At 35.3% G+C, this 14,981-nt stretch overlaps 1 protein-coding gene across 2 annotated transcripts in view; it reads left to right on the top strand.

Annotated features, from left to right (window-relative positions):
- The window catches only part of HSPA4L (heat shock protein family A (Hsp70) member 4 like), a 51,682-nt gene extending 37,200 nt beyond the window's left edge, over positions 1–14,482 (top strand). For both annotated transcript variants that reach the window (XM_047855965.1, XM_047855966.1), the window contains exons 15-20: positions 550–687; positions 4,279–4,404; positions 4,697–4,804; positions 6,950–7,069; positions 10,713–10,874; positions 13,177–14,482. In XM_047855965.1, coding sequence (XP_047711921.1) covers positions 550–687; positions 4,279–4,404; positions 4,697–4,804; positions 6,950–7,069; positions 10,713–10,874; positions 13,177–13,368 — 846 coding nt within the window. In that variant the 3' untranslated portion in view covers positions 13,369–14,482. The remainder of the gene's footprint in view (positions 1–549; positions 688–4,278; positions 4,405–4,696; positions 4,805–6,949; positions 7,070–10,712; positions 10,875–13,176) is intronic.
- The last annotated feature ends 499 nt before the right edge of the window (positions 14,483–14,981 follow it).

Genomic DNA, 14,981 nt, shown 5'->3' with positions numbered 1-14,981 from the left:
ATGAAAACATGATTTACTTGATTTTTTTTTGCTTTAATTGCTTAATAGCTTGAGATATAGTTTACATACCATACAATCCATCCATTCAAGTGTACAAGTAAGTGGTTTTCAATATGCTCACAGTTTTACAACTGTTATCACAGTCATTTTCTCAGCATTGTCATCACCTAGGAACTGCCCAACAGTTTTCCAGAATGTTTCAACATGTTACAGTCATGTCAGCAATATATGAGGGTTCCAGTTTCTCCACATCCTCACCAACTCTTGTTTTCTTTTTGTTGTTTTTTCATTACAGTCATCCCTAGTAGGTATGAAGTGGCATCTCATGATTTTAATTTGCATTTCCATCCCGGTATTTTTTATGTAGAAAGATTTAGTGTACACAGTATAAAATACTATCTGTATTAAAGTAGTCTTTAGTAGAAGGGTAATAGTTTTGTTTGGTTTTACATTTCTGTTTTATGTGAAATCACTTTTTAAATCTATTTTTAAGCTAGTTTTAGAAATTTATACTTCTCTTACTTTTTTTTTTTTTTTTTTTTTTTGCAGTCAGCTTCCTCAGACAAACAAGACCGATTAAACCAGACCATTAAAAAAGGAAAAGTCAAGAGTATTGATCTGCCTATTCAGAGTAGCCTGTGTAGACAATTGGGCCAAGATCTTCTCAACAGCTACATTGAAAATGAGGTATATAAATCTGAGTTGATGTTGAAATAAGTGGTAGTATATTCTAAAATCTTTGTAGAGGTCAGTGATTATTTCCCTCCCCCCCCCCCCAATTTGGGGAACTAATCCATAATTCTTTTTTTTTTTTTTAATGTTTATTTTTGAAGGAGAAAGACAGAACGTGAGTGGGAGAGGGGCAGAGAGAGAGGGAGACACAGAATCCGCAGCAGGCTCCAGGCTCGGAGCTATCAGCACAGAGCCTGACATGGGGCTCGAATTCAATTTGTGACATCATGACCTAAGTAAAGTCAGTCACCCAACTGTCTGAGCCGCCCAGGCCCCCCTAGAACTAGTCCATAACTCAAAGAATTATTAAATCGTTGAACTACTTTATTTTGGACAAAATATTGAGCTGTATATTATGTTATGTACAGTGTAGCTTTCATCACAGTTATGTGAAAAATGTGTTGTCTTCACTATAAACAGTACTAATGATTCTTACCTGCTTTTACTGTGTAACAGTAACACCCAGCAGACATCATATGGGAAGTATTCGCAGCCCCCCTCTTCTAATGTATTGTTCTTAAAAGTCAAGGCTCTATTCAAAATGTTTTCTGACTTCCATTTAATACTTTTTAAGATCTGTTGTCATTCTTGAAATTTTCTTTACATGTCTGTGTGTTTAATTTTTATAGTCTTTTGAGGAATAGGGTTTTGTTTCTTGACTAGCAATTGTATAAGAAGTAATTTTATGTTTAAAACTTTTATTTAACTACTAGTCCCTAATTTCTATAGGCTTGGCTGGTGTTAAAGAAGGTGAGTTTTCTTTGAAGTGCCTCATATTCTCCCATTTGCTGCACATTATTCTAGGAATTTCTTTGAGATATTTTGACTTTACAGTGCTTGCTCTTTTTAGTACCTACCCATACTGTCTATTCATTAACTATTAAAGGCTGAATTTTCTGTGAAGCAAACATTCCTGGAAACCCATGGGTAATTCAGTTTTGAGACTTATCTTCCCAAAGTAATGAATTGTAGGCAATGCAGCTATGGCAAATTCTGTGTATAAATATTCTTAAGTATAAGAATGTATAAACTTTTCTTAAGTTTTTAAATGTTTATTTTAAATTCCAAGTGTCAGTGCACTGTAGTCTTCTGTTTAAAATACTGTGTTTCTGTTGAAATGAAAATTTTGTTCAAGTATTACAATCATCAGATTATTTATTTGCTTTAATTAAAACAATCATGTTTGCTAACTGTTTAAAACCTTTGATATCTTAATTAATCCTCACAACAAACCTATGAGGTAGAAGTACTGTTAGAGATCTGTGTTTTACAGATGAGGAAACAGGAACAGGTATACTAAATCACCAGATTTAGTGGCCAGAGAGTAACCTTTGGATTGGATCTGAGTAGTCTGTCTCCAAAGCTCAGCATCGCAACCACTATACTGTATCCCCTCCCAGAGCTAACATTTATTTAGCATGAGTTATATGCTAGGCACTATACTAAAATTTCATGTGAATTATGTCAATCTTATTAACAGCCCTAAGAGATAGATAGAAGTATTCTGTGTTTTAAGGCAAGAAAACTGAGACTTAGAGAGGTTCAGTGACCTTCCTGTGATCTCAAAGCTCATAAATGGGGAGCTAAGGAATTGAACCCTAGTATGTACCATGACATAGACTATGTCTGGTTTTTAAAATAGCTTTATTTTTTTTATGTGTATGTATTTTTGACAGAGACAGAGCATGAGCTCTGGAGGGGCAGAGAGAGAGGGAGACACAGAATCTGAAACAGGCTCCAGGCTCTGAGCTGTCAGCACAGAGCCCAATGCAGGGCTCGAACTCATCCTGAGATCATGACCTGAGCCGAAGTCGGACGGACGCTCAACCAACTGAGCCACCCAGGCACCCCTAAAATAGCTTTATTGAGATATAATTCATATACCATACAATTCACTCATTTAAAGTGTACAATTCAGTGACTTGGTATATTACACATTACTAATCTTTTAAACTGATAAAATATGCCATTTCGACTAAGTGCACAACAATTCAGTGGCATTAATTACATTCATAATTTCATGTAACCATCACCACTGTCTATTTCCAAAACTTTTTCATAACCCCAGTGTGTCTGTAATCATTAATAACTCACTATTCTTCCCTATTCCTCATCCCCCGGTCTGTCTGTGACCTTGCCTATTCTAGAAAACTCCTATGAATGTAATATTATACAATATTTCCTTTTGTGTCTGGTTTAGTGCACTTAGCATGTTTTCACAGTTCATCCATGTTGTAACATGAATTAGAACTTTATTCCTTTTTATAATAGAATATTTTTTATTATTTATATATATATTTCATTTATCCATTCATCTGTTAGTCGACAGCTGAGTTGTTTCCACCTTTTGGGCTCTTGTGAATAATGCTGCAGTGAACACTGGCATAAAAATAACTGTTTTGAGTTCCTGTTTTCAATTCCTTTGGTTATATACCTAGGAGTGAAATTGCTGTGTCATATTGTAATTCTTTATTTAGCTTCTTGAGGAACCACCACACTTTTACAAAACAACTGCAGCATTTTACTTTCCCAACAGCAGTGTACAAGGGTTTAAAATTCTTCACATCCTCACCAACACTATCCATGTCTTTGATTTATAATCATTCCAGTAGGTGTAAAGGGGTTTTGGTTTGCATTTCCCTAATGCATTTTTTTTTTAATTGAAGTCTAGTTGATACACAGTGCTACTTTAGGTTCAGGCGTACAGCATAGTGATTAAATCAGTCTATACATCATGGTATCCTCATCACAAGTGTAGCTATCACCTGTCACTATCACTATTACTATGCCATTGACTATATTCTGTGTTGTACCTTTTATCCCCGTGACTTACTCATTCCATAACTTGAAGCATGTATCTCTACTCCCTTTCACTGATTTTGCCCATCTCCCCACTTCTCTCCCCTCTGGCAGCCATCAGTTAGTTCTATTCATGGGTCTGTTTCTGCTCTTTATTCATTTGTTTTGTTTTTTAGATTCCACATGTAAGTGAAATCATACGGTATTTGGCTTGTTTAGTATAATACACTCTAGGTCCATTTATGTTGTTGCACATGGCAAGATTTCATACTGTTTATTGCTGAGTAATACTCCATTACACACACACACACACACACACACACACACACACACACACCCCACATCTTACATCTTATTTATCCATTCATCTATCAATGGATACTTGGGTTGTTTCTATCTTGGTTATTGTAAATAATGCTGCAATAAACATAGGGGTGCATACATCTTTTTGAATTCATGTATTTGTTTTCTTTAGCTAAATACCCAATAATGGAATTATTGAATCATATAGTTCTCTTTTTAATTTTTTGAGGAATCTCCATACTGGTTCCCACAGTGATTACACCAATTTACATTCCCACCCACACTGCACAAGGGTTCCTTTTTCTCCACACTTGTTATTTCTTGTCTTTTTGATTCTAGCCATTTTGATTGATGTAAGGTGATGATCTTATTGTGGTTTTGATATGCATTTCCCTGATGACTCTTGTGCATATTCTTAATAGCTAATCTGAACATTTTGAATAGGGGAAGATGATAATGCAAGATAAATTAGAGAAAGAAAGAAATGATGCTAAGAATGCTGTTGAAGAATATGTATATGATTTTAGAGACAAGCTGGGCACAGTATATGAAAAATTCATCACTCAAGAAGTAAGTCTAAATTACATAATTTTTTATTAGAACTATTTGTTTGACAGTGTTAATACGAATTATGTAAACAAACATACCAAATGTGTTACTGTTGTCAATCCCCTTGAGCCACATTTAGGAATGATTCTTAGTTATGTCTCCTAATTGCAGAAGTATGGTGAAAAACATGTTAATGAATAAAAAGCCAGAGAAATCTGAAATTTAATCTTTTATACTTGAGAAATAGTCTGTCCTTCTTTGATAACTTCTAAGGAGAGCATTTTCAGTCAGTGTCTCTTCCATGTACAACTAGGACTTGAATAAACTGTCTACAATATTGGAAGATACAGAAAATTGGCTTTATGAAGAAGGAGAGGACCAACCTAAACAAATTTATGTGGATAAGCTTCAAGAACTAAAGGTAAATTTTTTAAAGTCCATGTTAATTTTGAATAGAACATTGTTTTCCTAAAAATTGTGGTGTAAAGCACATTGTCTATTTTTAATAAATACATTAGAAAATACTAAGGTATGTGTAAGAAGAAATGTTCTCTAATCTTAAAAGCAATTTTAGAGGTCAGTAATGCTATATGATAACTGAAATTAAATAATGTATAATCATATTCAGACACTCAGATATAAATATGTAGCAGATGGCTGGAATGTGACCACTTTTACATTAGGCATTTTTTTCTGAAATGTTATTAAGAAGTGATTTGTGAACCTGATCCCTTCTTATCCATTGGAGGATGCACCCTTTCTCTGCTTCTCCCCCCTTCACTGTGCCGTGACTTTGAGGAGTATATGCTGCCCTTTTGTATTTTCACATTGCAACTGATGTGGACACCTGGCCAGTGAAGAAATTCCAGTTTCTTTCACAAAGAAATATGGAGATGTGGCAACCATGTCTCCTTTTTCTAGGTCAATGGTATGATTTTAAGAAACTATCACTATTACTCCTTTCTTTCTGCTTGCCTACCCTACCCTGAAAAAAATACTTTTAAATTCAGATTACAAGGATTACAGGAATTTGTCTTTTCTTCTTAGTGTGCATCATAGCAGTACTTTAATGTTCACATGAATTGCCATGGGCTTTTATTGAAGTGCAGACTATGATTTGGTACATATGAGGTGGTGGGCCCATGATACTGCATTGCTAACAAGCTTCTAAGAGGTTCTGGTGCTGCTGGTCCCTGAGCCATTCTGAGTAGCAAGGGAAATACATAGATGATATTGATAGGGTTCCTAGGATATGGGAAAAGGCAGCCCTTTAGGATTGGGTGAGCAGAGTATAAGAGAAGTTACTTAAAAGCAAAAGCAAGTATCTTGCAAAAGTTATAACTGTCTTCATGCCAGTAAACTACTTTCAAACAGAATAATTAGCAACCAGGAAAGCTGATCTTATAGCAAAACTAGGCTTTATCACATTTTAGCTTGGTGGTGGTGTTACTCCCCATCTCCCTAAAACAATGTATGTATTTTGGGTAGTAAGAACAGCCAGGCAGCTGAAGTCAGTAGAAATAACTAAAAAGCCCAGCAGCTCTCAAAAAGGATTATTTCACCCCAAATATATAAGTAACCATAGAAATGAATGTTGTACAAGTTTTCACAGGCCTTAGTATTGGGGGGGGGGGGTGGCTTTTAAAAGTTGGCAGTACTTGGTCCTTTTTCAGAAACATTTACAGTAAAATGTATGATGTAAATAGACTAAATGCAATATGTTGTCCTGGAAAAGAAAATTATGAAATCCACTTAAAGTCTGGAGTTCAGTTAATGGTAATGTACCAGTGTTGGTCTCTTAGTTTTGACAACTGTATATACTGTGGTAATACAAGATATGTAAGATGTTAACATTAGAGGAAAGCAGTGAGAAGTACTTGATGCTCTATTATTTCCTTTGTAACTTCTCTGAAAATCTAAAATTATTCTAAAATAAGCTGATTTTTTTTTAAGTACATAAACTATCTACAAGAAAATAGGTATTCATTCTTCTAATGCATCCCCTTCCTCAAAATTCCAGAGGCTGTTTTAACATTCCGGGCACTTGGGGCAAGGGGCCAAAGGTTTGTTTTTTGGTTTTGTTTTTTTAAGTGCTATACTTCCAGATCCAGGATTTCCATCTAATTAACAAACATAAATAATATTCAAAAGATAATATTGAATATCTGGAAATACTAGTAATCATGTTGCTTACAGAGTTATAATAGAAGTATTTGCGACCTGTGTCAGATAAATTCTGCATGCGATAATGTTTTTATGGCTAATAGGTTTGGAAATTTTCAACACAACTTTGAAGGAATTAAAAGTGTTGCCTTTGGATTTGACAGGAATCAAGAAGTGGTAATCTTAATAAATGAAAGACATAAATCATTAGGCATCCCTGTAGGATTGCATAAGGAAATAATCACTGGAATTTATTTTCATGTAAGGGAAATAGAGAAGGCATGTTTTGATCTGGCCAGCTTTCTTTCCTATTCATCATCATGTAAGGGTCCAATAAAACTTGTCTTCTGTTAAAAGTCATTTTCGGTTAATAACTTTTTCTTTCAAAAATTTTTCTTAATAGAAATATGGCCAGCCTATTCAGATGAGGTACATGGAACATGAAGAGAGACCAAAAGCTTTAAACGACTTGGGAAAAAAGATTCAACTTGTCATGAAAGTGATAGAAGCATACAGAAACAAGGTATTAAAGTCACAGGGCAAGCTGCTGCTGATGGCATGTGTTTTATAGTACATGGTAGGATGGGGTAATAAGTTCTCAGCCACAAAGCTGTAGCAGTCATTACTGCCAAATTCCAGAGACCTTGTACTCTAAACTTACTATTTTTTTTTTAACATTTGTTTATTTTGAGAGAGAGAGAGAGAGTGGGGAGAGAGGGAGAGGAAATCCCAAGCAGGCTCCACGCTGTCAATGTAGAGCCCTGTGTGGGGCTCAATCCCATGAACCATGAGATCATGACCTGAGCCGAAACCAAGAGTCAGATGCTCAACCAACTGACCTACCCAGGCACCCCTATCTTTTTATTAGAAAATTACTGTAAAGGGTCCTAATATATTTAAAATACAGTGCAGTTATGCTGCTTTAATCTCTTTAAATTACCTAAAACCCACACTTCAATCCAGTGACTAAATCTATCATTTTCTTCTTAGAGATTTCATTATTGATACAGTGAAAGAGAATTTTTCTTGGAACTTTTTTTATTATAGGCCTCTTGGAGACTGGACAGTGCTAGACTTTATTTTGTTCTTTTGCTTTTGGTTGCTCTCTGTCTTCCAGTCTACGAGACATTTGTGATCTCCTGTACCCTTTATTCTTTTAGATGCACACCCAAATCTATATACCCTTAACCTGCCGACTGTTTTTAAGCTTCAAATATTTAGTTACATCCAAAAGGAAATATCATTTATATAATAGTAAGATATGACAAAATCAGGCTTACCATTTTTTCCTCTAAACTCGAGGTTAGCAGGCTTTTTTTTAAATGAACAAATAGTGAATATATCAGGTTTTACAGGCTAACAGTTCAGATCTGCCATTGAAGTGCAAAAGCATCCATATACAGTACGTAAATGAATGGGTATGGCTGTGTTTCAAAATAACTTTATTTAAAAACCTAGGGGGGAAAAAAACGGCAAGTAACAGGTTAGATTTGGCCTGCAGGACAAGTTTGCTCGCCCTTACTTTGAATAAATATTCACTATAATTTCCCCAGTTTTTATCATGGGAGTTAAAACTGCATCAGTAAGCAAGAGAGGGTAGCACCAGATTCAGGCAGGTTATCTTAATAACTTATGTTTACCAAACAGTGAATTTTAAACACTTTTCATGGATTATCTTAATCTCACAAGGATATATCATAAGAAAACTGCAGTGCTTAAGCAATTTGTCAAGGATTACACTGCTAGTAAATGATGCATTTAGGAATAAAACTTGAACAGTCTGAAGTTAACATACAAACTCCTATCACCTATGCTACTTTGTACTACACAACGTGTAAAAAGAGGTTGCTTGCTTTACAAAATAGATTTGTAAATTTTGTAACATAAGATTACAATCCAGCCAACCAGAAAGAAGAATCCAGGCACTGATTGCGAATGTGTCCACCGCTGTCAGTGTCCAAAATGTCCATACACGTACAAAGAATAGAAGGATAATGGAAAGGTAAGACGGAAGCAGACAAATAAAAACACCAAGAATATTTCAAATATGGCATTGGACATCCACATAACAATACATGGCCCCATGTTCCCCAGGCTTTAGCAGTCTTGAGTATGCAGGTTTAAGATACCAAAGCAAGACGAGACTTCACCTACATTCAGGGATTTTGAATTTTTCTTATGTGCTGTCTTCAGTTCAAGATGCTGGAACTACAAGCATCAAACAAAACATTGAACCTGTTTCTAATATGCTTTGGTAGGGAAAGGTGAACAGTAAATAAGTTACTTCAAAGGAGTCAGATACGGGGGCACCTGGCTGGCTCAGTCAGTTAAATGTCCGACTTCAGCTCAGGTTATGATCTTGCAGTCTGTGAGTTTGAGCCCACATCGGGCTCAGTGCTGACAGCTGACGGCCTGGAGTGTACTTTAAATTCTGTGTGTGTGTCTCTCTGTCTCTCTCTGCTCACACTCTATCTCTCTCAAAAATGAATTAAAAAAATTTTTTAAGTAGATAGGGATAAAGGACTATTGAAAAAGTAAGGAACCACCAAAGGTGGAGGAGATTTGTGAGAAGGGCAGACTAATAAGATGATATACTGTTAGGAGAGAACTGAAGGAAGGGAAGGCTCAAGGTGTAAGATAACTGTAAGGGAAAAGTTGTAGAAAAAGGGAGAGCAAGTTACAAAACCTCAAGGGGAAAATGTGTTGTGGCAAAGAGGCCAGTGTGGCTTAAAACAATGGGAATAGGATTAGAACCTAGTGCCTAGTAGGCTATCATAAAAGTTTGGCTTTGAGATATGAAACCATTGATTGGAGGTGTTTTTTTTTTAAATGTTTATTCATTTTTGAAAGAGAAAGCATGAAGAAGGGAGGGGCAAAGAGAAAAGGGTACAGAGGATCCAAAGTGGGCTCTGTGCTGACAGCAGAGAGCCTGATGCAGAGCCTTCAAATTCATGAACCATCAGATCATGACCTGAGCCAAATTTGAACATTCAACCAACTAAGCCACCCAGGTGCCCCCCATTGGAGGTTTTTGAACATACAAGTAACATGATATGATTCATTTTTTAAAGGATGTAGAAACACTCATTTAGACATTATTAGAATAACACAAGGAATGATAGAGGCTTGAATCTTGCTTATTGAAGGGGGAAAGTAATAGTCAGATGTTTGCACATTGTAAGATTTGGTGATAGATTTTATGTAAATGTGACAGAGGAGTCAAAAATGACTCCAAGGATATGGCCTGGAAGGATGAAGTTGCCATTTACTGAGATGGGGAAAACTGGGAGGAGTAGGTGGGGGTGTAATCAGGATTTTGAAACATAGGTGGTCATTTCATTCTTTATAAATGGAAATTCAGGTTGGAAGTTGGATATAGAGTTGGGAATTCAGGGAAGAGGCTCAGGCTAGATATCTTTTTAAAACATGCATGTGAAGGGATGAATGGGAAGGAATATAAGATGTGATCCATGAAGTAGAAGGGAATTCAGAAAAATGTGGGGACCCAGAAATTGGGTCTTCTACAAGCAGAAGAAGAATACGTGATGAAGCTTTATAGTTGTAAAACACAACATCACCATTCTCCCAGGTCTTTGGCTTTGGAGTACTCTTTAATTCCCTTTCTCTTTATTTTCTATGTCCCATCTATAATCCATCAGGAGATCCTCTTTCTGTTGCATTGCCATTTCTTTCTCATGATTACCATCCTAAACCCTGACTTCTTAGATTACTTTCTGTATGTGGTAGCTGTAGTTGTGTTTTTCAGACAAAATTTTATTATGTACTTCTCTTTATCAAGAACTGTTGTTCTGTTATAGACTGAGAATTTTCTGTCTAGCTTGCACTATGCCTTTATTCCCCTACTTCTCTTTATTCCCTAACAACTGAATTCCATGCAGCTTCTTTCTTAAGTACTTTTCCCTTGAATATTCTGCACTAGTCATTTTTTGAAAAAAACCTGACTTCTTCAGAAAGACTTTCCTTTTAAAAACCCACATTGATTTTTTTCTTTCTCCCAGTCTCTTCAGTTTTGTGTAATTTGTATGTGGCTTCTTCACATGGGTATGTGGGAGGTATACGTTCAATAAGAGTCTAAATCTTTTAAACGGAAATTATTGTTGCTTATGGAAATATTTTCTATTAAGTAAAGGCTTTTTTTTAAATAGGATGAAAGATATGATCATTTAGATCCAGCTGAAGTGGAAAAAGTTGAAAAATATATCAGTGAAGCCATGAATTGGCTGAATAGTAAGATGAATGCACAGAACAAACTAAGTCTCACTCAAGATCCTGTGGTGAAAGTCTCCGAAATAGTTGCAAAGTCAAAGGTAAGTAATTATGAAACTTTCTTTTTAATAGGTTCAAGCCATTAAACATTATTTTTCTTATTTTAGAGAGCACACACAAGCAGGGGAGAGGGGCAGAAGGAGAGAGAAAGAGAAACAATCTTAAGCGGGTTCCACACTTAGCACAGAGCCCAGTGTGGGCCTCGATCCCACATCCCTGGGATGATGACCTGAGCCAAAATCAAGAGTCAGACGCTCAACCGACTGAGCCACTCAGGCACCCCAAGCCATTAAACGCTTTTATTGGGAGCCATACTTTAAGCAATAATCAGCTTGCAAAAGAACTTAGAAAAACAAATTTAAGGCTAAATTTTAATTTTGCAAAAAAAAAAAAAAAAAGATTTCTAGGTGGGACATCTCTGTTCCTTGATTTAGTCACATGAGGCTGTGTTTTTAAATTTTAAGTTTACTACACAGTGAAATAAAGCAATGTGACAACTTCTTACTGTTATATATGTCAGACTTTTCTAGACTGGATGAGACTTCTAAATCTCCATTATAAAACTTTGCAGTGTAGGTTTTTGACATCATTTGAAATCTGTAAAATTCTATGGTAAAATCTTATTTCTGGGATAAACTTTCCAGCCTAAAAAACATTACTAGTGAAAATATCAAAGATTATCATAGAAAACACCGTGAAAAATATTGAGATGAACTTTATAATAAAACTAGCATTTAAGTAGAAAAATGATTAAAGACGTCAGAGAAGCAATTGACAAAAGAAAACATACATAACTCATCCTACTAACTCTCCTTTACCCATCTTTTCTTTTCACTGGTCATGGTTCTGTGTTTACATTCATAATCTTTGTCACAAGTTGTCAAGGGTGTGAAGAAACGGATGTTTTTCCTGAGCAGCTTGGTTGAATTTGTTTCATTCTTTTTGTATCAGTATATGTGTAGAAATTTAAAGGAAGTATACGTACCTTTAACCCAGAAATCATAATTCTAGGAATTCATCCTAAATCGATCATTACACAAGTATAGGAAGATAACCTTCCTGGTAAATTAGCAAAAAGTTGAAAGACACAAATACCTGTAAGAAACTAGATAAATGGAAGCATCTGTACAACACTTTGCAACCATTACATGATTTTAGATATGAAGATGAGTACAACGTATATCTTTTAGATATAAAGATTTAGATATAAAGATTTTATATTTAAAGATGAGTACAACGTACTGAGTGAAAAGTTACCTCGCTATATAAATTAGCACGTTCATAGATTTGTAGGTTTGTATATATGTGTGTGCGTGGACATGTATCTAGAAGGATGCTCCCCAAAATGTTTATGTTACTCTGTAGAAGACGAAATTCTGGTTGATTTTTTTTTTATTCAGTGTGTTTATAGGTTTGTTTTTTTTTTATTCAAATCTAAGTGTTTTCCTTTTGAGAAAGTTTTGCAACAAAGCTATAATAATTTACTCCTAATCAGATGAAATATAGAGTGTGGTAAGAGCAGTTTGCCACTACAACATTCCCCCAGTGGGGTGCCTGGATGGCTCAGTCAGTTAAGCGTCCAACTTGCGCTCATGTCATGATCTCACAGTTTGTGAGTTTGGGCCCCATGTTGGGCTCTGTGCTGACAGCTCAGAGCCTGGAGCCTGCTTCGGATTCTGTATCTCCCCCTCTCTCTGCTCCTCCCATGCTCATGCTCTGTCTCTCTCTGTCTCTCAATAATAAATAAACGTTTACAAAACAAAACATTCCCCCAAGATGTTAGTCCCTGTCTTTCCTTCCCTATCCCAATCTCTGCGACACTGGTCTTGAAAGATTTTAATGGTCTTTTATTTCTGTGTTAAAAAGAAATAAGGGCAGAGAAAATACATTGTATTTATTTTAAATTATTAAGTTGCATTTACATTCATGACTTATTTTCCTTCAACATAGCTCTATAATTCCACTTATTAAAGCTGTTTTTGTGTAAATATCAGTTTATGAAATAGGTGTTATTTGACAGAATTCTCATAACAGAGCATCAGGCATAATTTAAAGGAATAAATTAAAAATTATTTCTTCCTAAGTAAACTATATTTAAATTATGAAGAACCAGTTTTTAGGGAGATTATATACAAAGAGTATTATTATTAAAGATTGAAGAGTTTTCTGTCAGCACTAACATGCACTAACCCAGAAGTAAATGCTTCATTGAAGTATTTGAAGAAACTTGGTTATCTGAGCTAACATAAATTCAGGAATGTCACATTAATGTGGAATTTAGAACGTTAATAGTAACTTACTCTGTAGTAATTTTAATATAATCACTTCTCTTCATGTCTTTAGGAACTGGATAATTTTTGTAACCCCATCATTTACAAGCCCAAACCAAAAGTAGAGGTTGCTGAAGACAAAACAAAAGCTAACAGTGAACACAATGGACCAACGGATGGACAGAGTGGGACTGAAACTAAACCAGATATGACAAAAGACAGCTCCCAGCATCCTAAATCTTCTGGAGAGATGGAAGTGGACTAAGTCTTAATTTTACCTTCACATAATTCAGACAGTGCAAGCAATCACCAAGGTCCATTCTTCCTTTTACATGTGGTACACACAACATACGTTCAGTTCTTAACCACGTTTTGTCATTTGTTTTTTGGAGTAGTTTTGAAAAGTGTTTTATATTGAGTGCACTTCTGTTCATTTCCATTGCTGCTTATGTGAAGCTTTAGCTGAGAATAGATTTATAAGTCAGTTTAAGCTTTCCTAATATATGTTATATCAGATATGCGAGACTGATATATAGTTGGCAACAATCTACCTTATTTAAAGCTTCTACTTGGATAAACCTCAGCTCCTGTATTTAGGAGAGGATACTGTTTTGCACTATTGCAGAAGCATAGATTTAATTGCATCATCATTTTGAAAAACATTGAAATTGATGTGGTTTAAAGCCACCGAGGCACTGACTTTTTTCTAGTTATTGTAGTTATAATTTAAATATTAAAACAGATAATCTTATTGGTATGCCATGAGAACTCCAAAGTGCTGTCATCACATAAATGAACTAAATCACATGTTGAAAGGGAAAACACACAATTTTTATGTTAAGGTGACACCAGCAGTTTGCATCTTTTATTAGTAATGTGGATTGATGTTTCCTCAAGAGTAATTCAGTGTCATTTTCACTTGAAACTTCTGATCTATTTGTCCTGAAGACCAGCTGCTGCTAACATAATACTAGCCTAAAGATGAGGCATTTTTGATGAAAATACCTTCATGTTAAGGGGCAAATGCTATTGACCGACTCAGATGTTCATGTGTGATGTTGATAGCCTTGTTTCAGTTTTAATAGTTGTTTTGTTTTTCTTAATTGACTTTGTTAATATCTGAACACAGGGTTGGGAGAAATGGCACAATGTACTGCATTATATACATTTATCACTGATTTACATAATGTTAAGAAATAGATAAACACTTAAATAAGCGGTAATACTTGAAAAGAAGTACTTATACCGTAAGTCTTAGGAAATAATGCTTGTAATAAACTTAACTATGTTACACATATCAACAGGCATAGAATGTTACATAAGTGTAATATGATATGATGTGATTAAATTATAGTTCCTGCTGTTACATTACCTGTTCAGATCTTGGCTCCAGTTTTGGTGCTTCTTATATATATTATATGGGACAAGGGACTGTGAAATTATGATATTTTAAGACTTAATCAGTGCTTCATCACCAGACTTGTTCACATTGTTCAGTTCTATCCAGAGGCTTGAAACCATTTAAGTATGGGAGCAGTCTGAAATGACTTTTCAGACCTACGAGAGGCATAGACCATGCATGGCACTTGTGTTTCATGCCAATCAACTAGATTAATAACCTAAGTTAAAATTTTGAAAGGCTCACTTTTTCCCAAAGCTAAAACCTTTATATTAAGATGAATTAATAATGACTTTCTTACATAGTAAAAATTGAGAGTTTAATATCTTTAGGGATAGTCATTATTTCTCACAAATAGTTCTCTTAAGAGAGATTTTGTTTCTACAATGTAGTCTGCACTGAAAGGGGAGCATATGGAGCAGTGCATTTTGCAGGGATTTTTATTCATCCTTTTTGAGGGAGATGTCCCTTTTTTGCAT

This window comes from Prionailurus viverrinus, chromosome B1 (genome assembly GCF_022837055.1).
Source record: "Prionailurus viverrinus isolate Anna chromosome B1, UM_Priviv_1.0, whole genome shotgun sequence".
NCBI classification, from domain to species: Eukaryota; Metazoa; Chordata; class Mammalia; order Carnivora; family Felidae; genus Prionailurus; species Prionailurus viverrinus.
Note: the sequence above shows the minus strand (reverse complement) of the source record. Positions and strands in the feature narration are given on the sequence as shown.